This window comes from Haematobia irritans, chromosome 2, assembly GCF_050003625.1.
Source record: "Haematobia irritans isolate KBUSLIRL chromosome 2, ASM5000362v1, whole genome shotgun sequence".
Lineage (NCBI taxonomy): Eukaryota > Metazoa > Arthropoda > Insecta > Diptera > Muscidae > Haematobia > Haematobia irritans.
The window spans coordinates 51833418-51857559 of record NC_134398.1 but is presented as its reverse complement, the minus strand read 5'-3'; the positions used below and the strand labels follow the sequence as shown (position 1 = coordinate 51857559).

General features: G+C 33.7%; 5 protein-coding genes and 2 long non-coding RNA genes across 8 annotated transcripts in view; 2 read left to right on the top strand and 5 right to left on the bottom strand.

Moving 5' to 3' along the window:
- Nucleotides 1–4640, top strand: part of LOC142224323 (calcium load-activated calcium channel) — a 41651-nt gene extending 37011 nt beyond the window's left edge. Inside the window, exons 3-4 of the mRNA XM_075294091.1 lie at nt 4033–4207; nt 4269–4640. Coding sequence (XP_075150206.1) covers nt 4033–4207; nt 4269–4503 — 410 coding nt within the window. The 3' untranslated portion in view covers nt 4504–4640. The remainder of the gene's footprint in view (nt 1–4032; nt 4208–4268) is intronic.
- On the bottom strand, nt 4560–7889 carry l(2)37Bb (FAD-dependent oxidoreductase domain containing lethal (2) 37Bb). The gene is made up of 4 exons (XM_075294090.1): nt 7355–7889; nt 7121–7271; nt 6902–7051; nt 4560–5863 (listed from the first exon to the last, which is right to left on the bottom strand). The coding sequence occupies exons 1-4, from the start codon at nt 7754–7756 to the stop codon at nt 5025–5027; spliced, it is 1542 nt and encodes a 513-aa protein (XP_075150205.1). The 5' UTR covers nt 7757–7889; the 3' UTR covers nt 4560–5024.
- Nucleotides 7890–10368: 2479 nt separating this feature from the next.
- Nucleotides 10369–12325, bottom strand: l(2)SH0834 (lethal (2) SH0834). Of its 2 annotated transcripts, XM_075294100.1 has the most exons (4): nt 12005–12324; nt 11066–11143; nt 10787–11002; nt 10490–10728 (listed from the first exon to the last, which is right to left on the bottom strand). In XM_075294100.1, the coding sequence occupies exons 1-4, from the start codon at nt 12234–12236 to the stop codon at nt 10700–10702; spliced, it is 555 nt and encodes a 184-aa protein (XP_075150215.1). In that variant the 5' UTR covers nt 12237–12324; the 3' UTR covers nt 10490–10699. The 2 variants fall into 2 exon arrangements, with proteins under 2 accessions (XP_075150214.1, XP_075150215.1); XM_075294099.1 differs by having other exon boundaries at nt 10369–11002; nt 12005–12325.
- A 2254-nt stretch (nt 12326–14579) lies between these two features.
- Rpn3 (regulatory particle non-ATPase 3) lies at nt 14580–16377 on the top strand. Its single transcript, XM_075294086.1, has 2 exons — nt 14580–14883; nt 14941–16377. Exons 1-2 carry the CDS (start codon nt 14729–14731, stop codon nt 16256–16258), a joined length of 1473 nt encoding a protein of 490 aa, XP_075150201.1. The 5' UTR covers nt 14580–14728; the 3' UTR covers nt 16259–16377.
- Nucleotides 16378–17500: 1123 nt separating this feature from the next.
- Nucleotides 17501–20255, bottom strand: Usp14 (ubiquitin specific protease 14). Its single transcript, XM_075294084.1, has 6 exons — nt 20061–20255; nt 19803–19982; nt 19639–19739; nt 19182–19582; nt 18256–18478; nt 17501–18195 (listed from the first exon to the last, which is right to left on the bottom strand). Exons 1-6 carry the CDS (start codon nt 20074–20076, stop codon nt 17629–17631), a joined length of 1488 nt encoding a protein of 495 aa, XP_075150199.1. The 5' UTR covers nt 20077–20255; the 3' UTR covers nt 17501–17628.
- Nucleotides 20256–20746: 491 nt separating this feature from the next.
- On the bottom strand, nt 20747–21220 carry LOC142224317 (uncharacterized). The gene is made up of 2 exons (XR_012719120.1): nt 21018–21220; nt 20747–20960 (listed from the first exon to the last, which is right to left on the bottom strand). It is a non-coding gene; the product is annotated as an uncharacterized LOC142224317 (long non-coding RNA).
- Nucleotides 21221–21405: 185 nt separating this feature from the next.
- On the bottom strand, nt 21406–21921 carry LOC142224315 (uncharacterized). Its single transcript, XR_012719119.1, has 2 exons — nt 21670–21921; nt 21406–21605 (listed from the first exon to the last, which is right to left on the bottom strand). It is a non-coding gene; the product is annotated as an uncharacterized LOC142224315 (long non-coding RNA).
- Nucleotides 21922–24142: the final 2221 nt, after the last annotated feature.

Sequence of the window (24142 nt, the reverse complement as noted above, 5' to 3'; positions counted from 1 at the left end):
TCAAAAATGCTTATTGTAGCTCAATTCATAGTCGTATGGAAGTATTTTCTAATTTTATTTCCTATTTCTCTTTACTAGTGTTTCACAAAATTTCTTACATTTCACAAGAACATTTGTTTAGTCTAGGGTCTTGTTTATTTGTTGTTGTTTTTAATGTGCTCGAGTATCTACACAGACATTGCGGCATTTTTGTTTTTGTGGACTAGGTCACTACAGAATACATTTGTTTCATTAAATTTGCTCCACTCTATTTGGTTTGCATTTGCAAATGGCTTGAATTGCGATAGGAGTTTCAAAAGAACTTTCGCTTCCATTTATGCATGTTAAAATTAAGCAATTAAGGGTTGAACTATCTATCAAACACCTATATGTTGTGGGTATAAAAAATATGGTATTTTGGTTTTTTTTTAGAAAATATACAAGGGGTTATTTAAACCAAAAATGCTCGAAGGTGTTAAAAAATATGATATTTTGTTTTTTTTTTAGAAAATATACAAGGGGTTATTTAAACCAAAAATGATCGAAGGGTATCTCTACGTCGGTATTATTCTCGACTTTATAGCGTTATGTAGAGTTATCAAAGAGTCTGGTTTTCCCGGCTTTAAAAAAACCTGACGAATTTCCAGAATTAATTAAATTAAAATTAATAACCGGTTAACGATCATACCGATAGAGCTTAGGAGGGAAAATATAATTATGTTGGCTTAAAAATGAACATAAAAATAAGATGTTTTTTTTTAATTTTTTAAATTCAATAGTACGTTGCATTTATCTGGAAGTATATTTTATAGCCTTTTATTACTATACGAATTTTCGATTTGTTCTTTAAAAGTCTAGTCAAGTTTGCATAGAAAAAAATATCACCAAAAAATTTTAATTGAATTATAAAAAATATCCAATTAAAAATGTAATTGGTTCAACGAAATTTTTAATTAAAACAAAAACCTTTCACACAAATTTATTTATTTATCAATTAATTTTTAATTGGAACAATTAATATTTTAATTGACTTTGGTGATTGATACTATCATTTTTGTGATTGAAGACCTTTTAATTAATTAAGAAATTCATTGGATCAATTAATTTCGTGATTGAAAACAATAAATATTTTTTTTTTTCTGTGGTCAGTATCAAATTAGTCGATTTTGGTAATAATCAAAATTTTATTTCTATAGAAAATTTTGTTAAAATTTTATTACTATAGAACAATTTTTCCAAGATTTTATTTCTATAGAAAATTTTGTCAAAATTGTATTTCTTTAGAAAATTTTGTCAACATTTTATTTCTTTAGAAAATTTTGTCAAATTTTGATTTCTATAGAAAAATTTGTCAAAATTTTATTTCTATAGAAAAATTTGTCAAAATTGTATTTCTATAGAAAATTTTGTCAAAATTTTAAGAAAGTGATTTGGTCATAATCAAAATTCGATTAGTTGATTTTGTGCAACATCAGATTTCGTTTAGTGAATTTGACTCGATTTTTAAATAAAATTGACAAAAATTGGCTTATATATACAAATATCAAAAATCGAAAAAACGTCGAAAAGTCCAAGATAGAGGTGTGCGCGTGAGGGAGTTTTCACGCACGCTCACGCACGCTCACAAATTCAAAATGTCATTCACGCACGATCACGCACGCCTGTTTTAGAATTGCTCACACTCACGCACGCTCACGAATGAATTCGTAACATTCACGCACGATCACGCACGCCCGTTTTTGAATTGCTCACACTCACGCACGCTCACGAATGAATTCGTAACATTCACGCACGATCACGCACGCCCGTTTTGGAATTGCTCACACTCACGCACGCTCACGAATGAATTCGTAACATTCACGCACGAAGGTTTTTATTGATTCACGCTCACTCACGTTCACGAACCAAAATCCTGCAAAGATAAACACTCACGATTGCAGAATAGTGACTACCGCACGCTCACGACGGGATATATCAACTCACGCACGTTCACGAACAACAAACTTATTCACGCACACTCACGATTCGAAAAAAAACTACTCACGCACGTTCACGAACAATGAAACGTACTTCCACACACTCACGATTCATAAAAAAACTATTCACGCACGCTCACGATGTAAAATGCAACTCACGCACGTTCACGACTATTATACTTACAAAACAAACGAAAAAATGTAATTCACGAATGAGTACGAACTTAAAAACTTACTCACTCTCGCTCGTGATACAAATGAGCCACCCACACAAATTCGCCAAAATATTTCTAATTAAAAATCTGAAGTTGAAAACGTACTCAATTAAAAAGTTAACAGATACAATTAACATTTTAATCAAATCAAAATATAAATTCAATTAAAATTTGGATTGATTTTGGCCGAAAAACTTAATTAATTTTTAATTGAGGCAATCAATGATTTATAGTGTTATTGTTTACTTATTTTATTTTTTATTATATTATAATTACATATATTATAATTATACTATATAGAATTATTTTTTTTACATCTAAGCCAAAATTTAATGAACCAATGAAACCAATTATTTCCGAATATTATTAATTTTTTATTTGGAAGTATGTTTTCAATTTAAAAATGTAAAAATGTTCAATCATTATTATACCCTTCACCACTACTGTGGTACAGGGTATAATAAGTTTGTGTATTTGTATGTAACGCCAAGAAGGAAAAGTCTGAGACCCATCGTTTAGTATACCGATCGTCTTAGAATTAAATTCTGAGTCGATTTAGCGATGTCTGTCTGTCTGTCCGTCTGTCTGTCTGTTGGTGTATTTTTGTGTGCAAAGTACAGCTCGCAGTTTTAGTCCGATTGTCCTAAAATTTGGTATAGGGTCCTGTTTCGGCTCAAAGACGATCCCTATTGATTTTGGAAAAAATCGGTTCAGATTTAGATATAGCTGCCATATATATTTTTCACCCATCTGGTCATAATTGGCTTGTATATCAACCGATCTTCCTCAAATTCCGTACATCCGAATATTTTATGAGTCTCGAAAAACTTGCCAAATATCAGCCAAATCGGTTCAGATTTAGATATAGCTCCCATATATAGCTTTCGCCCGATTTACACTTATTTTCCCACAGAGGCCAATTTTTTGCTCCGATTTAGTTGAAATTTTGCATAGGGAGTAGAATTAGCATTGTAACTATGCGTGCCAAATTTGGTTGAAATCGGTTCAGATTTAGATATAGCTCCCATATATAGCTTTCGCCCGATATGAACTTATATGGCCCCAGAAGCCAGAGTTTTACCCCACTTTGCTTAACATTTTGCACAAGAAGAACGTGAATTTCATCGTGAGCGTGAATTTTTCGTGAATGTGAGTTTCTTCGTGAGCGTGAATTTTCTCGTGAGCGTGAATTTTTCGTGAACGTGAATTTTTTCGTGAACGTGAATGTGAGTGTGAAGTTTTCGTGAATGTGAATTTCTTCGTGAACGTGAATTTCTTCGTGAGCGTGAATTTTGTCGTGAGCGTGAATTGTTCGTGAATGTGAATTTTTTCCTGAACGTGAATTTTGTCGTGAGCGTGATTTTGAAAAAAATTTACTCACGCACATTCACGAACAGAATTTGATGTTCACGCACGATCACGCACGACACATTTTTGTTCAGTCCCATTCACGCACATTCACGTGATTTGGTCAAAATTTCATTCACGAATCACGTGACTCACGCGTGAATCACGCGTGTCACGAAAATTTCGTGTCACGCGCACACCTCTAGTCCAAGATGACATTGTGTAGTCTTCAAAATCGACTTTTACAAATTTTGATAAAAATCGAAAAATCAAAATTTAAAGACGACTTTTTATTCCCATTACACACCCTTATCGATTCATTGGACAAAAAAATTCTTCATGTCTAGTTACTAATTTTCAAAATGTCGAAATTTAGGCTATTGCAAAAGTCGAATAGCCGACAATCCACTTTTTGAAGTTTTGGCAAAAAAAATTGACTTTTCAAAGACGAAAAGTCTACTTTTTATTCTCTATTTATTCGAGTTACTAATTGATTATTTTTTCTATATTCACAGTGGAAAGGAGAAAAGAAATCCACGGCGAGTCTTTAGACAAGTCACAGAAAAAGAAAATTGAACGAGATGAAGAGAAATTGAAAAACAACAATAGGGATTTATCTCTAGTGAAAATGAAATCAATGTTTGCAACAGGTTTTGCATTCACCGCTTTATTGAGCATGTTCAACAGCATGTAAGTATTCAATCATTTTAATTTGCCGAACAACAAATTTAATCTATAATTTTTCTTTTAGTTTTGACGGTCGTGTTGTAGCACAATTACCCTTCACACCTATTTCCTGGATTCAAGGTCTTAGTCATCGTAACTTGTCGGGAGATGATTATACCGATTGCTCTTTCATTTTCTTGTATATCCTATGTACTATGTCCATTAGGCAAAATATACAGAAACTTTTAGGATTTGCACCATCAAGGGCAGCCAGTAAACAAGGTGGCTTATTTGGTCCAGCACCGGGTCAATTTAAGTAATTTAGTAAAAATACATCATAAGATGCTATTAGTTGAAATTATACTACAACATTAAATTCATTTTAAATAAAAATAGATAACGTTTATTGTGTAAACATCATAATTGAATAAAAAACAAATCATTTATTACATTTTAATCTAAAGGGGTTTCGCACTGAAACTAAATTAAAAGTGTACACATTTTTTAACATATTTTTATTAAATCATATCAAAACAGGGATGGGGAAATGCACAATGCATTGATTAAGAAATTTGAAAAAAAAAAAAAAACGCAAAGCCAATTTTCAACGCCAATCACGAACATTGTACTACCCACCTTTATGTGACACAGCGCATATCACAATTGCCAATATAACAAATTAAACTTTATAATAAAATTAGTAAACTATGGGTAACATCCAATAATAACACATGGTCTAAAGTTATATACATACTTTTCAAAGTTCTTGCCTTCATCAATATGATACAAAAAGGAAAGCTATGAATCACAAATACAAAAAGTCTCTTTGGTTACAAATTTACTAGACAATGTTCGATTCAAACATTGGACGATCGACAATAATGCGATCAAAACCTAAACGTGTTAAATCAATAGTACGGAATTGACCATCGATAATTAGCTCTGATATGGCTCTACCAACTGCAGGCGTTTGCTGTATACCATGACCACTAAATCCAGTGGCTATAAGCATATTATTATAGTAAGGATGTGGACCAATTATTCCATTCTCATCGAAGACATTGTATTCATAAAAACCAGCCCAACTGTTTGTCACTTTTGCGGATTCGAATGCTTTGCAACGATTTGCCAAACTGGGCCATACATCTGTTTCGAAATATTCGTGATCCACATCAAGATTATCAATGGAAGGTTCTTGGGCGGCAGTTGGACTGCGACCACATAAATAATTGCCACCTAAACCATCTCGTCTGAAGTATGTGCCACAAGGATCTATTGTTAAAGGTGTAGCCAAACCAGGAGCATTTGATCCTTGGGTATTTATGACGTAGACATAGCGTTTCCTAGGCTCCACTGGCAGTGGGATACTTAGCATGCCTTTTCCTAGACCAATGCGAGCCATGCGTGCTACATCCCCTGAAAATGCTCCAGCAGCAAGTACACAAATAGCAAATTTAATCGTTCGTGTCTCTCCATCGGGCATTTTGACTATTAATTTGTCTAAAGACTCATAGTCTCCAGTACTATCGCCACGAATTATAACATCTGGTTGTTTCTTGAATTCAAATCCAACTACTTCACCATTGACAAAATGAGCGCCATATTCTTGTGCCCGTTTCTTGTAACCCATTAGCAAAGCCCAGGGATCAAACCAGCCCTCACGCTCAAGTCCATGACAACCTGAAAAAACAATAAAATAAATGATGTGTTTTGTAGATTTTAATATATAGGGCAATTGTTTTATTTGAATAAGATGAAGTGTCATCGCAAAAACTTCCCTGACTTCACTCTAGCTAAAACCTCACACACATTACACTTTCAAAATCCACTTTAACTAGATTTCAACTGTCATTTGCCTTATAAAAAGGATCGAAGACATTGAGCGCTCAAAAGAGATGGTTACCGAGGAAAATATTGAACAAATCTAAAAAAATGAATTTAATTGACGGTAAATTTAAATACAATAAAGCAGGAACTAGAAATATGTCAATTGAACGAGTACATGAAATCACAATTGGTTATGAGAAAAAAAGCTCTGTGTGAAGTGGAAATAATTAAGCGTAATAAATCCGATTTAAATTCAATCAACAGACACCCCAGTGCATTGCAAGGCGATCCGAAGGGAGCGCATGGAACAATTGCCATTGATTACTAGAATACGAACGAAGACTCCTTAATAAGCCTTCGGTGAGCTGAGGCCACTTAACCGAATACAATTTTTAAATATTTTTAGGCAGCTATACGAATATTTCAATGCCTGATGTCGAATTTATTTCACTTATATCTTTTGTGAGGATTGTGACTGGACTATTTCTATTCTGTTCTTTAGTTTGTTTTCTTGTTGCTAACACGGGATTGTTTACTAGTTATTTATACATTTTTTTTATTCTACTACGTGAATTATTTCAGTGTATTAGATTTGGGAAACCGGTTGTGATGTGTATTTAGTTATTTTTAAGGATTTTAATATTAAATTTTTTTATTCTGAAGCCTATGGTTAGGATTTATTACTGTATAATCCACCATTTGGGCCACTAGGCCTTTGTATTATATTGAATGAATAAATAAAAAAATAAATTAATTAAATTTCAACTAATAAAATGAAATGATACCATCCAACCAATTCAAAAGGATATGGTAACGAAATTTTCCATATCGAAATGTAACCCCTAAGTCCTAAATTTCAATTGATATACAATCTCATCCAATTCCACTTACCAAGCACAATTCCTTCGGTGTTCATCCATGGAAATTTGGCTTTCAATTGATTTGCGTTTAATAGCTCATTTCGAGCACCCAATTCATTTTGTAATCTAGAATTACGCATTAGAGTCTCTGCACCCTCTTCAGAGGCCAAAACAAGATAACCTAGAAGAGAGATAAATAGTATAACAATCAATGAAGATAATAATGGCTACTATTTGTTAACTATCTTACCGTGAGGAGTGAAATTCAATTCGACATCTCCCAAATGCTCTTTTACATCTCTCATAAAGTCAGCACCGAATAATGACATTTGTATGTTTTCCGGAAGCGAAAATTGCTGTCGTAAACCACCAACTGATAACACTGTAGAGGCACGCTGGTACTACAAGTGGTGAGGAAAATATCGAAGTTATCACTGAAAATTAATTGGATTTGTTAACATGTAGAAGACTTGAGTCCACTTACCCTTGGATCTCTTTCTACGACGACCACATTTAAGCCATCTCTGGCTCTTTGCTTTAGCCAATAAGCTACAGATGAGCCAACACCTCCGCCACCAATAACAACGACATCACAATGCGTTTGGAAAATGTCTTCACCACCGTAGGAACTACAACCATCAAATCGTTTTAGTTTCTCCTCGTCACTCACTTCCTTGCTGGCTGAAGATTGTTCATTTGGTTTGAAGAAATTTTTAACTTTATTTAGATCAGTTTTGAGAATGTTAAATGTTCTTGATACTGGATTATCCTCTTTCGCACATGCTGTCTTGTTTTGTTTACTTCCTTCACTGGAATTTGAGGAAGAGGCAAACGTCCGTAAACATCTCTTCACTGGTCTTGCAATCTGCAGTTGTAATCTAAACATATTCTATATTCTATAATTTTTACTATTAGCTATTGTTAGTGTTATAAGGCAGTTAGGCAAGAACTATCAAAAAAAGTCGAAAAGTCTCAAATCCGCACTATTATGAGCGGTCGTGATACTGATAAGAAGAATCTCTAGCAGCGAAGGAATATGAGAGTACATATTCAAAATATTACAGTACTTTTTTTGGTTCACCATCTGTCAATAGTTAACAGTGTTGTCAATGTGGAATTTGAAAATTTTCGTTTTTTACACCATGTAAAAGGTGGGTGTTAAGTTCGAATGGAATAAAAAAAAAAATGATTTTGTTGGAAAATTGTATTATAGTTTAAAGGGGAATGACCCAAACAGCAATTTAAAATTTATTTTCTTAAGCTGAGTACTATGTTCAGTTTTCAAGCTGAAAACCAGCTTATTTTCACTTTTTTAATCAATTAGTTTCGAAATATTAAATGGTTCGCAATCAATACATTGGATCTTTTCCATCGATAATTTGAAGAGACTTGATAAAAATGTTATCGTCTTCATAAAACATAGTACTCACCTTTAAAGAAAATGAAAAATTACTATTTTAGCGTGATAATGCGATAATTACCGCGATAATTCCGACCTTAAGGTGAGTATTAAGTTCAAGTTTGGCCGCTAAAGGTGAGTATTAAGTTCGAGTTTAGCCGCTAAAATCGCTAAAGTGAAAACTAAATCAGTAAGAAAAATGCATGAAATTATACATATTTGTTGCAAATTTTATTATAACTTGATGGGGAAAAGCCCATCAATGGATTATTAAAGAAATGGATTATTAAAGAAAAGTAATCGTGAAAAAATGACGTTTTAGCGGCTAAACTCGAACTTAATACCCACCTCAAAATCGTAATTTTTTCACGATTACTTTTTTTAATAATCCATTTTAAGGAATACAAACTTTGTGACAAAAATTGCTTTGGGATATTCCCCATAAAGTTATAATGAAATCTGCAACAAATATGTATAATTTTATAACTTTTTTTACTGATTTAGTTTTCACTTTTCACCTTTAATATTAAGTTGAAAAAATCAGCATTTTTTCACGAATACTTTTGTTTAATAATCCATTTTACATAATATAAACTTCGTAAAAAGTTGCTTTGGGCTATTCCCCATCAAGTTATAATAAAATTTGCATTAAAAAATTTACATTTGAAAAATTTTTACATTTTAGTATTTTTCAAACGTTTGTGTTTATTGGAAAGGGTGGAAAAGATCCAAGGCATTTATTGCAAAACATTTCTTATATCTAAATTCATTGATTTAAAAAAGTAATCGCAAACAATTTTTTTAATTTACTTGGGTTAGGTTATGTATAGTGGCAGCCCGTTATTTTAGGATCACGTACACTATTATTCTGTGAATTGTGATACCAGTTGTGAAGTTGAAGTCGAGCGGAAGCTTTTGCTTCGGATAAGAATAATTGGCAGCTAATTTTGTGTGATGCCAACTTGTAAAATTAAAATATCAATGATGCCTCTTCAATCGATTTTTATATATAAAAATGATGGTATCTCTGCCACCCTGAATATGAAATTATTTGCAGTTATTTGAACGTCGAATAAGCAAGTTTGAATTATTTACGGCAACTAAATAAATTGGCTTATTGTTGTCTAATAATTCTATTATTCATATACGTGATGCAATTAATTCAATTGAATTTAAATGGTATAAAATTCTTCCATTATATACAAACCATCAGCTTGTAAGATAAGCTTAAAAGCATTCATCCCTGTCCACAACAAAGCGCGGGAGTAAAAAGACCACCATGGCAATTTTTGTCTAAAATCAGGCAAGTTCAGCCGCATTTATTTCTACCTATCAGTAATTGATAACCGCGTAGCTGACGTGTGTCCCTGCCATCAAGGGCTACATGACACGCGTCACCTTTTCACTTGCTCAGCAAAACTTACCCGACTCACCACCAGATCATTCTGGACGCATTCCATTTTAGTTGCAGAATAAATACTTAAAACTCTTTAGTGTAGAGCACATTTCCTTTTTTGAAATTGTTTCAGTATTCCGAAAATGATCACTTAATGTCAATCTAATTCGTGTCCTTAAACGAATTTCTTCAACAACCTCAATGAATCAAATTTGGATACTGGTTAATGTGCGAGTTTTTTAAGACTACTGATATAGCTCTACTTGTGGAGTCAAGTCAGAAGTCAAATATGCAGATCAAATCAGTCTATATGCTAAGGAAGCATGTTGAAATTTCTATGATTTGTAAAATTGCATTTCAATTTATCTCCATATTTTATTATCAGTAATTGATTTGTGTGAAAACAATTATAGCAGATTTCATTATATGTTTATAGTTATAATATATTTTCACTTGCTGATAACAAATTAAATTACTGTAATAAATTAAATCGAAATATGAGTTGGCATTGTGAGATTTACAAGAAATAAAATAGACAGATTGTTGAATAAATCCACTTTCCACAACTGACCTATCTATGTTATATGTATTTGCAATGATTGATTTTTCAATATCCAATAATCAATAGAAATTAATCATAGACAAAGAAAGTTGAATTTTTATTACAACCTTAAAACTTCTCTCGTCGAAAATTAATTCCAACTTTATATATGAAAATATATCATACCGTTTATTTGATAAGATTTTACACAAAACATTATTTGGATTTGAAATGAATTCACACGAAATTAATAACAAACTAAAATAATTGAACAAAATAGATGTATTCGAACAATATAGATAGTTTTTCTATTTAATTATAATTAGCTCGGTAGGATGATTGTTCGCAAAACTGTTCATTAAGTACATTAGTATACAAAAACTAAATATGAATACACCTAGATCTACAATAATACTTTGTACTATTGTAAATATATGGAGAAATTTTTTCATCTGTGGTGGCAATTGGTCATTGAACATCATAAATATCATATTCAAAATGGGATGTAAGGGTTTTTGTTCTCTAAAAAATAATAAATCAGTTATCAGGCATATTCCTGCAGGAATAAAAATGCTAAAACCATTCTGTTTCCAAAATATTGTCAACACACAGGAAATTAAGGCCGATACTACGAGATGTAATCTGGCTTTAAAAAGTACATGACGTTCTTTTACTTCTGGAGTCTGGAACATGTCGAAGATATCGGGAAAATTATTAGCAGGCATTGAATCTTGTTGCAATGTGGTATTGGCAAAGTTGCCATCTGGAAACTGAAAGCTATCCCGTAGAAAAGGTCCTAGAAAGATGGATATATTATAAATATAATACACTTAATATTTCGAACGATAAATAAGCTTACGCATGCTCTGAGGAATTAAGTCCGGTTCAACTTCGGGGTCTGAGAATTCAGTATTTTCTGTAGATTTAATATTTAGTCCTGATGGAGAAACAAGAGTAAACAGTCAAAAGTTATAACGGCCTCATATGAATGATTAGATTGGATATGAAACAAACAGGGAAATATGTCATAAATAGATTGAAAAACGAATATTAATATTGCTAATTAAAGGTATTTAAAATTCGATCTGTTTTTTACAGAATTCCTTGTTAAGTATTACCGCAATAGTAACAGTTAAGAAATTCAAAGGTGCTGGTACCAAAAACTAGAATGTGTTGCCAGTTCCTGAGATGTGATTTTCAGGACCATGTCGACGGCTTTCTACTTATGTTAGCAAATTAAGGCTAAAGGTCGATCTAAAAGACAAACGGCTCGACGGCTATAACTCCTCTTTAACATGTCGGGTTTTTCCTAAGCTAACGAAACCTAAGCCGAAATCTTGAAGAAATTGGTAACAATCGAGCCAAGCACGTCGGCAAACAAGGTTCCTCTGCCTTAAGCTTATATGTGATACGGATTAATGTATTTTTCCACAGAAAACATTACATAAATATACTATAAAGTTTAGAAGATATGGCAAAAACATAAAGAGGAGATATATCAAGCTTTTATTGATTTCCTGGACAAAGCTTATTTTACCCTGTTTAGAATCAGCCCATCAACATAAAATTCAAAAAATTCGGTGAATGGCCCATAAACTAGAGTTTAGACAAAAACAACAACAATGAAATTATTCTATTGGATGTGATTATATGATCAGATAACAAAAGTGGATAATTAAATTCTCCTGCAATCTACGTCACTACACAAAAACATAAAGGATATCAGCTGTTCTGCTAAATTATATCTAGACCACATTTTATACATGACATCACCCATTATAACTCCATAACAACTCACCATTGAAATGGTCATTGTTTATTCGAGCTTTATTGCGGGGGACTCCATCGTTTCGCATCATTTCATCATTGGATATTGTCCGACCATTTAATTTTTCCAGACGGTTCTTTGCATTGTCCAAAATTTTGCGCCTTCTAGCTTCTCGTCTTTGATTTATTTTATCCTTTTCTATTTGGTCACTATTTTCAAGTGTTGCATTACTTGTTTCATCTGCGTTGTCCATTGTCTGCATGTTTTATTCAAGGAAACGTTGTCTTCTTGGAACCTACTTGGGGGAAATCAAAATAAGTGTTCAATGTTGCTAAGCTTACAAATGTGAAGTTAAAGCGAATACAGGGTGTTTTGATATTCATAAAAAGCGCTGACTTTCGTTTTGCTGACAACACAAAGAAAAAAGCTATGACTATGTGTGTGAATATAACCATAGCGATGGGCCAAAGGCGAACTTGTTTACGTGCATTTCTTATGGGAAGCTGGGGAAATCCTCGACGAAATACAGTGACGGTACATTGAATTATAATCTATTCTAATTCCTATGGCCTACGGAATATGGGATAATGTTACCACAGCTTATCAATTTTTTGAGTTGAAGAAATTAAAATTCTTTTTTATTGATATTATCAACAGATATTACTTGTTTTTTTTGCAATTCTAATGTCTAATATTACAACAATCATGCTATATTGACATTGAAAACACTGGACACAAGAAAATACGAAATTTTTGTTGACAAGGTTGTTATATTTGTTTGTCGCGGAAAAATGTTTCTCCCACCGCCTATCGCTATGGTTATGTTTAAACACTATCTGTCTGCACTATTGTGTTTCGGCCTCTAGAACACTCTAACTTAGTGTGTAAATATAACCATAGCGATAGGCGGTAAGCGAAAGCGAATTTCTGCCGCGACGACAAATACAGTTTTTTTATGTCAATATAGCATGGTTTTTCATTACTGAATATTGGAGATGTATAAAAAGATGTAATATTTTTTATTTCTTGAGTTATTTCTACATAAAAGATTGTCCACATGGCCAGCCAACAACAATGCCTAGTAAAATTTAATAAGCGTTGGCAACACTATATAATTTTTCGACACGTAGCTAATCGATACGGTATTTCACAGGGAGCGACGAGATAGTATTACAAGATTTTCGCATAAAATATTCAACGTTGATTTTAACAATCTGTTAAATATAAGGTGTTTGCTACAGCTACACAAACCCTGCCAGCATTTCAACGTTCCATTTCATCCTCATCGCTATCACAGACTCGTAAGTGACACTGCAACTATCGCCAACTGTGATGGGGTAAATATATCAAAAAGTACAAAATGTACATAGAAGTATTTTGCCATCACTATTGTTACAAGAGCCATTTTATATTTTGTGAAACACCAAGCACAACTAGCTTCTTATATTTTATTTAAATAAAAATGATAATGAAGTGCTATAAACATAGTTATTTCGCTTAAAATTGTGAAAGGTATATTGGTGAACAATTTTTGACTTTCCAAATGGAATAAAGTGATAGTTTTTCAAATATTTTTCCAGACACGCTGCCTCCATTGGGAATAAAAGCACTGGCTGATAGACGCTACAACATGTAACTTGCAACTTGTAACTCAACATCAATCTTTTATTAATGCATAAAAACATGTTAAATTTGATGTGATAGTCGTATAAATGTTATATTTATGAGAATTTATAAATGTTTAATAAAATTAATAATCATCTAAACAATCGGGTTTTACTTGACCACAATGATTCTTTTACAACTATCTTAAATTTCACTTTTTTCTGATTGTTTAAAGGGGCTCTTATTGGCACTCAATTGCACTCATGCGATACTTTTTTGTAGTAGCTTGGCGTGGTACAACTTCTCAATAGTGACGGCGCTTTTCCGAGGAGTTTTGGATATCGTATACGACTGTTTTCGACGTAGTGGGGATTCTCAGAAGCGCCCCCAAATTCAAAAAATGTTGGCAGGGAAGTAATTTACACAAAAGAACCTAAATATCTTTACAACCGTTTAACATTCGCTCGATCTAACAGAGGAATGAAACTTATAACTCCTAGAGCTAACAGCCTAGTATCTGAAAGACAATTCTACATTCACAGCATTCGTCTCTGGAACAACTTACCTCCCACCACACAACGCATAAGCAATTACACATCGTTTAAAAAAGAGTTATTTAATTTTTTGCAATAAATTGTATGCTCGTTATGTAATTATTTAATATTTCCCCCCTAATATTTTACTATTAAGTTTTAAGTTAATTCAAATTGTTAAAATCAAATATCGACCGGCACTGTAATTTATAAGATTTATCTTGTTGTGCTTGGTATAACATATAAACCAATAAATCAAATCAAATCACAGTGGATTTCCTGAGAGACATTTGTTTTGACAAATAAAAATGCAATCAAAAATAATGTTTTGTTTTGACAATTTTACAAAATATATTTTCGGTCCCTTGTTTGAATGAAAAATAAATATATATATACATATGACTGAAATATATGACAGTTGTCTAAATTTAAATTTTTTCCAAACCACCCTGTGGCTCAATGCCACCGTTTCGCTTATAAAATACCGATATCGCAAGTCATTTACTATTCATAGCATTACTCGACAAATTTATTTGCAAATTGGGTGTTTAATTTTGTTTGTTGGATAAAGAGAAAACTTATTTAATTAAATTTAAAAACAAGGATAGTTATTACAATGACTGTTACCGAAGCCAACGTTAAGGATACTGAGATGGAAGTTGATCCAGACGATGCTACCGCAACTACAAAAGATCAAGATGTTGTGCATATTTTGGAAATTCGTGAACACATACGGAAAATTGATAAAGCAGTCATAAGCAACGAGTACCGGTATGTTGGATTATTTTTGTAAAGACGAAATTATTAAATTTCCTCACTCCTTTTTAGCTTTATCGCAAGGGTACTTCGAACATTGCCTAGTACAAGACGTAAACTAAATGCCATTGTTCTACGCTATTTGGCAACTATTGTTTATCCAGCGGGATCTGAACGAGAAGCTGCATTGGCTTTCGCACCAGCTCTAGCTGCTGGCGCTCAAGAGCCGAAAATTCCAAAAGTGCGACTAGCAACTTCAAATCCAATCATCGAAATTGATGCTTACTACCATTTGCTGCTTTTGGTCAAACTGATCGACGATAATGAATTGGAAAAGGCGTCGGCATGTTCGGATGCATTATTAGCAAAAATTCAAGGCCAAAACCGTCGCAGTTTGGACTTGATATTGGCCAAATTTTATTTCTATCATTCTCGTGTTGCAGAGTTGACAAATAACTTGGAGGGAATTCGTCCTTTCTTACATGCTCGATTGCGTACTGCTACTCTACGTAATGATTTTGAGGGACAAGCTGTTCTCTTGAATTGTCTATTGCGCAACTATTTGCATTATTCTCTGTACGATCAAGCAGATAAATTAGTTAAGAAATCAGTATACCCTGAATCGGCAAATAATAATGAGTGGGCTCGTTTCTTATATTATTTGGGCCGCATAAAGGCTGCCAAGTTGGAGTACAGTGATGCTCACAAACACTTGGTGCAGGCTTTGCGCAAAGCTCCACAAACTGCTGCTGTGGGATTCCGTCAAACCGTTCAGAAGTTAATTATTGTTGTTGAATTGCTATTGGGTAACATTCCTGAGAGGCAAGTATTCCGTCAGGCAGCTCTTAGAAAATCTTTGGCTCCCTACTTCCAGCTTACACAAGCAGTTCGTTTGGGTAACTTGAAACGATTTGGAGAGGTTGTGGAGAATTTTGGGCCCAAATTTCAACAAGATCATACCTATACATTAATCATACGTTTGCGCCATAATGTAATTAAGACTGCTATAAGATCAATTGGTCTCTCTTATTCACGCATATCGCCAGCTGATATAGCCAAACGTCTAATGTTGGATTCTCCCGAAGATGCTGAATTCATTGTTGCTAAAGCTATTCGTGATGGTGTTATTGAAGCCACACTAGATCCAGCTAACAACTATATGCGTAGCAAAGAAAGTACTGATATATATAGTACCCGAGAACCTCAATTGGCGTTCCATGAACGTATCTCGTTTTGTCTTAATTTACATAACCAGAGTGTTAAGGCTATGCGTTATCCGCCTAAATCGTATGGTAAAGATCTAGAAAGCGCCGAAGAACGTAGAGAACGCGAGCAACAAGACTTGGAATTGGCCAAGGAAATGGCAGAAGATGAAGATGATGGTTTTTAAATATTTTGTTTTTGTCCGTGCAAAACATCATACGTATTTTGTAGCATAAAAGCTGTGCTTTAACATAACATTTTCCCTACGATCATAAATAAACTTACAATATTAATAATATAAAAATATTACCACAGTTTATTTCATTCATTCAATAAAAATTGGAAAAACATTTTTTCAAATTTTAATTTTCGAGCCCTCTGAATGCAAGTTGAAATTGCTTTTGTGCCTCTTAGGTCGATATTTTTACCAGTATGAACCTTCTTTCGCCTCAGAGATATGACGTCCATTCTTTTTTATATCGGAAGAGGCTCTGGTAAGGGACCGATGTCTTGCATAGAAAGGGTAGTGGGTTCTATTCCAGTTTCGGATGAGCACTAAGGTTATGTATCAGGCTCAGACTATTCAATTCATTGTGATACCACAGTGGTGAACTTCTCTCTTATCACTGAGTGCTGCCCGATTTCATTTTAAGATCAATGACAAGGGACCTCCTTTTTATAGCCTAGTTCGAACGGCGTTCCACATCTGAGTGAAACCACTTAGATAAGCTTTGAAACCCTCAGAAATGTCACCAGCATTACTGAGGTGGTATAATCCACCGCTGAAAAACTTTTTTCTTGCTTCGGTCGAAGCAGAAATCGAACCCACGACCTTGCGTATGCAAGGCGGGCATGCTAACCATGGCACCACGGTGGCCTTTCCAAGTGGGTTGACCGCAATGTGAAACGAAGTTTGGAAACAGTTATAAAAAGGATGCCCCTTGTCATTGGGCAAAACATAGGGCAGCCCCGTCGGAGATAAATTCATCACTTGTGTTACCAAAAATAACAGGCTGCCACAAACGTAACCACCCGAGTAAAAAAATACCGTTTTAAAAACGTCTACCAATTAAAGAAATTCTCATTGTGAAGTTTTTAATAAAATTGTGGTTGTCCAAAAAATATGAAACAAAAATTTTCCAAATTTCGAAAAAAGTCGGAAAGTTGGCTTTTGTAAAAGTCGATTTTTCTTAATTTTGAAAAAGTAGAAATTTTGAGTTTTTATTCCAATTACAATTCCTAAAAATACTTGAAAAGTATTCTTTTTTTGTTGGTAGGAGATATTTTAAAAAATTACTAATTCTCCATACATGGAATGTTAAAGATTACCTACAGTTACGTAGAATCTGGATCACCTCTAATAAAAAAGGGCTATCACCATGATCGGCCCACCAATAAAAAAAAAAAAGCGGCTACCACCGTGATCGTCTAGAGTTTAATGTTTTCTTTTTATTTAAATAAGTATATTAAAATGTACATAAACAATAAAAATGTTATGTAGGCTTGTATATAATCGATCCAAATGTATGCTCTCCGATCTACATCGAAACAATCTATTTAAGTGCTGTCCATGGCTTCGACTGTTTTTGGCAGTAATTTTGGTCCGTACAACAGAACATATGCGCAATGCCAATCACCACCTCCAGAAAGGCGTAAAATTTCCTCACTTGTCACTGAAGAAACAACATCATCATCGAACTTAAACCACACATCTTCGGTATGCTTAACCCATGCAACATAATGTCCAGATGTTGATGAGCGACCTTTGTGTGTTAGCACAGCTTGGAGTGTATAGTAACCGGAATTATTACTTCCCAGATCATCTTCAAAATGATATGGCTCATATTCAACTTTGGGTTTTTCATCACCTTCCTTTGTTGTTGTTTTAACAACATCCAATGGATTTTGAGTTTGTTTTTCTAGTTTTTTATCTTCCAACTCTTTGAATTTAGAACGTACAGGGCATAATTTATTTTGCAGTTCAGCGGTACACAATTCAAATGCATCAAATTCAAGGGGAAATTTAATATCTTTTAAAACCTTGGCATTTATACCCTCTTTTCCCTTGTATTGGAATCGAACAAATTGTATAGTTAAATAGGCAGGCAAACGGCTTATCAAATACTGAAAAGTGCAAAGATATCATTGTTGAGATTTACTAATTATCTTATTACACAAACTTACCGATCTAGTGTAATTAGCATCTCGTCCTAGGCTTTCAGAATGTTTTACTAAAGTCTCATTTAATTTGGATTTTAAGCCACTATGCATATATTTTACCTCAGGCGAAATGAAGCAGCTCAATTGCAAGAAGTTTTCCTTGGAAATTTTAGTATCTTCATCCGGAGCTTCACTGCAACTCATTTTAACTTCGAAAGTACCGCCAAAATATTGTTCTATGAAGGAACTAAAATAAAGAAAAATGTTAATGTATAATTTTATCGAAATAAAGCAAATAACATTTAAGATTTATTCGATTATTCTTTATATGGCGTTGTGTTTGACATTTTATTTATTTTCATTTGTTTAAGCATTTCAAAGCCTTTAAGAAACCGAATTACGATTAGATTTCCTGTCATGTAGTTTGACACCATTGTACCTTTTTCTTTTCTTATTCGATAGAAAAAAGGATAAGCTCCCAAAAATAATAGAGCTAAAGGATGAAATATTCAATACTTGAGAATTTGAAGCATTCGTTTACGTTTAATTCAAAATGGGCTGTGCAATTCCAACCATCCTCTAGAAATGACAGCTAAATGAAATAGTAGTTATTTTGCGGAAAAACGAGATCAAGGTTATGCTTTATAACTTCCAAAAGTCAATATTTTGCTAAAATCGTATTTTCTGATGTGAAAAATGCACTTTAAAAGGTAGAATTGATGAGGGTGTGAACATCCGAAATAGCTGTATTATAAATTCTTTTAAATTGCTACATTCCATATGTCTGCCAAAAAGTCCTTAGACTCATCTGTATTGGTCCTTTCAGCCAAATAGATTCTGTCACCTTGGAATCTGAGATAATTGATGTGAACATCCGAAATAGTTATCTTCTCATTAGTTTGTATTGCATGTCATGTTTATATACGAATGATTAATCAGTTTATACATACTTGTATTTCTTAGCTTGCTTCTCACTCTCGGCAGCATCTCCTATCGTCTTATTAGAAGATGGCAGTTTCTGTTGTAGCATCTTCAACAATTCTGACCAACATTCATTGGCATCTTGTTGGCGGTAAGTACCATTCTCACCCGTCTGCGAAAATTGGGGAAAGGCGCGATGCAAAGTTCCCAGCAAGACAAATGGGGTTACAGTACTTCCCGTACGTTCCATTTGCTTGAATAAAAATTTCATAGCTGATGTAATGGCCAATGGCATAGAATCAGCATCGGCACTTTCCACACGGAAACTATCAAGTGCTTCACGAAGTTCGGGAACAGCACGTAGACACTGTAAAGTGGCATTCATGTAGCATGTATTACCTAAATTTGTAAGACCAGCTGGTACTTCCATCTAAAATATATAGAAATATTAAAATGATGATCTACATAATATAGATGTTTTATTACCGCTGTAGCCATTTCAGCGTCATTCATATCTTCGATGAACTTCACCTGTTCCACTGGTTTTTCGGGCACTTGTTCCTTTGTACCAAGTAACAAAATCGTGGCTCCCTATAAGAACATATTTGAAATAATTTTGACTTTTTATAATAAGAACTCTACTAGTCCACTTGCCTCCTTGATTTGTAAATTCCACTCATCATCTTTTAATATGCCTCCTTTGCACATTACCTTCTGTCTCTCAGGCTGTACCCCAGTTAACGCAAACAGTTGGGCTTTAAACAATATTGGTTGCTCGTCTGTGTTCACTTCAATGTCAGGAAAGGTTTCTCGACCCCATTTTACTTTTACTGAATTTAATGGCCAATTGAGAAAAGGTTAGTTGAATAAACAGAAAATTTGGGACTTTTTCCCCTGCTGATACTTACCCTTATATTGTGGCATTTTATTTTATTTTGTTTGTAGGGATTTTGAAATTGTTGTGGATTTTTTGCTTTTATTATTTTTTTTTCTCAAAATGCTCTTTTACAACTATTATTTGCAAAATCTACACTTACTACTCGGCAAAATTGAAAAATTTAAAAGTCATTTCATTCTGGCATTTCTACTGAAGACTTTTTGCAAAGTAATAGGTGGAATGCATGGAAATGAAATATTTGACAGGGTGTTACATATTTTCTCATAAAAATCTGTATCAGAGTTTTTCTAAATATGGCGATAAGGCACAATAAAAAAGGAACAACTACCCTGCCAACATTTTTTGAATTTGGGGGCGCTTCTGAGAATCCCCAGTACGTCGAAAACAATCATATACGATATCAAAAACTCGTCGGAAAAGCGCCGTCACTATTGAGAAGTTCCCTGCCAACATTTTTTGAATTTGGGGACTCTTTTGAGAATCCCCACTACGTCGAAAACAATCATATACGACATCAAAAACTCGTCGGAAAAGCGCCGTCACTATTGAGAAGTTGTACCACGCCAAGTTACTACAAAAATGTTTCGCATGAGTGCAATTATTAGGTGCCTTTATAGATCAATTTAGAACGACGCCAATAAGGGACCCTCCAAACAATCAGAAAAAGTGCATTTTAAGATAGTTGTAAAAGAATCATTGTGGTCGAGTAAAACACGTTTGTTTAGATATTTATTAATTTGATTAATTATTTACAAATTCGTAAAAATATAACATTTTTACCACTATCACATTACATTTAACATAATTTTTGGCATTAATGATGATGTTGAGTTACAAGTAGCGAGTTACATGTTGCTGCGTCTATCAACCAGTGTTTTTATTCCATGGAGGCAGCGTGTCTGTAAAATATCTGAAAAACAATCACTTTATTCCATTTGGAAAATCACCAAATTGTTCACCAATATACCTTTCACAATTTTAAGCGTATAATCTATGTTTTCAGAACTTTATTTTCGTTTTTATTTAATTAAAATATAACAAGCTGGTTGCGCTTGGCGTTTCACAAAAAAAATGGCTTTTTTAACAGTAGGGATGGCAAATTACTTGCATGTACTTTTTGATGTACCTTTTCATGATGGTTGAAGTGACATTTACGAGTCTGTGGTAACGATGAGGTTGAAATCGAACTTCGAAATGCTGGCAGGGTTGTACCACGCCAAGTTACTACAAAAAGGTTTCGAATGAGTGCAATTATTAGGTGCCTTTATAGATCAATTTAGAACGACGCCAATAAGAGACCCTCCAAACAATCAGAAAAAGCACATTTTAAGATAGTGGTAAAGGAATCATTGTGGTCGAGTAAAACACGTTTGTTTAGATATTTATTAATTTGATTAATCATTTACAAATTCTTAAAAATATAACATTTATACCACTATCACATCACATTTAACATAATTTTTTGCATTAATGATGATGTAGAGTTACAAGTAGCGAGTTAAATGTTGCAGCGTCTATCAGCCAGTGTTTTTTCTTTCCGATGGAGGCAGCGTGTCTGTAAAATATTTGAAAAACAATCACTTTATTCCATTTGGAAAATCAAAAATTGTTCACCACACCTTTCACAATTTTAAGCGTAAAATCTGTTTTCAGAACTTTATTTTCGTTTTTATTTAAATAAAATATAACAAGCTGGTTACGCTTGGCGTTTCACAAAAAATAAAATGGCTTTTGTAAAAGTAGTGATGGCAAAATACATGTATGAAGTACATTTTGTACTTTATGATACGCTGCCCCCCATCACAGTAGGATGGTTGTAGTGACATTTACGAGTCTGTGGTAGCGATGAAGATGAAATGGAACTTTGAAATGCTGGCAGGGTAATGTACCATTCAGATAATAAATTTTAAATTTATTTGTACAATAGCATTGTGTCTGATGAGAATCTTATAATACGACATTACTATTGCACTTTCAAAACCTGATGCTAAAACTATTTTGTTTAAGTTTATTAAATAACAGCCAATTTCTCATATCCGAAACGAATGCTTTCGTTCGACTAGGATGCCAAAACAGCTGAATTTATAAAGGACAATCAGCTGTTTTTGGCATTTCAGTCGAAGCAAGCATTCGTTTCAGAAATGAGAAAATGGCTGTAAGAACCTTTCCCAACCTCAGTAATTTTTTTATTCTAAATTTGTCAAAAAAGTTTATGAAGAAAAGTTCTTCGTTGCGAGTGGACGTGTATGTATTAAGCTTCCATAAAGTAAACTTTTTAGGTGTTAAAAGTTTGTTCTACACAGTTTCAAGTGAAAAAGTAGCTAATTTAAACACCCTGAAAAAAACTTTGTGCGAAGCTTAGTATTTCAATAATTACAAAAACTTATTGTGTTTATATAAAGTTAAGGCCGGTAATATGATCGGTTTCTGCAGCGAAATCCCATACAAAATCAAAAAACAAAAAAATGCGAAAAACTACCGAATTTTTTTTTCGTTGATTTTGTTTTTTTTTCTTTCGGGGCATAGTCCATAATTAGAGCGTTTTGAATCCTTCTAAAGGGTGATTCTTTTGAGGTTAGGATTTTCATGCATTAGTATTTGACAGATCACGTGGGATTTCAGACATGGTGTCAAAGAGAAAGATGCTCAGTATGCTTTGACATTTCATCATGAATAGACTTACTAACGAGCAACGCTTGCAAATCATTGAATTTTATTACCAAAATCAGTGTTCGGTTCGAAATGTGTTTATCGACAAATTTTGTTCAGCGATGAGGCTCATTTCTGGTTGAATGGCTACGTAAATAAGCAAAATTGCCGCATTTGGAGTGAAGAGCAACCAGAAGCCGTTCAAGAACTGCCCATGCATCCCGAAAAATGCACTGTTTGGTGTGGTTTGTACGCTGGTGGAATCATTGGACCGTATTTTTTCAAAGATGCTGTTAGACGCAACGTTACGGTGAATGGCGATCGCTATCGTTCGATGCTAACAAACTTTTTGTTGCCAAAAATGGAAGAACTGAACTTGGTTGACATGTGGTTTCAACAAGATGGCGCTACATGCCACACAGCTCGCGATTCTATGGCCATTTTGAGGGAAAACTTCGGAGAACAATTCATCTCAAGAAATGGACCGGTAAGTTGGCCACCAAGATCATGCGATTTGACGCCTTTAGACTATTTTTTGTGGGGCTACGTCAAGTCTAAAGTCTACAGAAATAAGCCAGCAACTATTCCAGCTTTGGAAGACAACATTTCCGAAGAAATTCGGGCTATTCCGGCCGAAATGCTCGAAAAAGTTGCCCAAAATTGGACTTTCCGAATGGACCACCTAAGACGCAGCCGCGGTCAACATTTAAATGAAATTATCTTCAAAAAGTAAATGTCATGGACCAATCTAACGTTTCAAATAAAGAACCGATGAGATTTTGCAAATTTTATGCGTTTTTTTTTAAAAAAAAGTTATCAAGCTCTTAACAAATCACCCTTTATATGTTGAGATTAGTTAGTTTTATATCACGGCAATGTGAATTAAGAAATAACTTATTTATTAAAATTATTTGTGTGAATTTATAACAAGGATCATATTTTTGTTCAGAAAATATACAAAGGACAAAAGGAGTAGCAGATTAACCCTTTCACTACCGATGTCCACTTAGAAGGACATTCAAAAAGACACCAAATTCTATTTTCCCACTTAGTTTCGATTTATTTCTCGATGTTATTTTAAAGTAGAGGCTTTAATCTAAATAAGCTATAAATATTTTCCATATTGGTGAGCACTAAAATACATTTTTATAAACTTCTTTAAAAATAAACGAAAAATACGAAAATTTGAGACAATTTTTCTATTGTATGTTTCTAGTAAATGGACACTTATACAAAAACTTTAGCTGGTGCTTTTACGGGATTTTGTTTTGTATTTTTTCTCACACTGTGAAAGATATTATAGGCCAAATAGCGCTTATTTTCGTAAGGCCATTTGGTCACAATTCAAGAATCAAGTTTTCAGCACAAGTTCATATAGCTCTTGAAGTAATTGAGGTAGGTTCTCAAAATGACAATTTTTGTTCTACTCGCTGTTAGTACAAG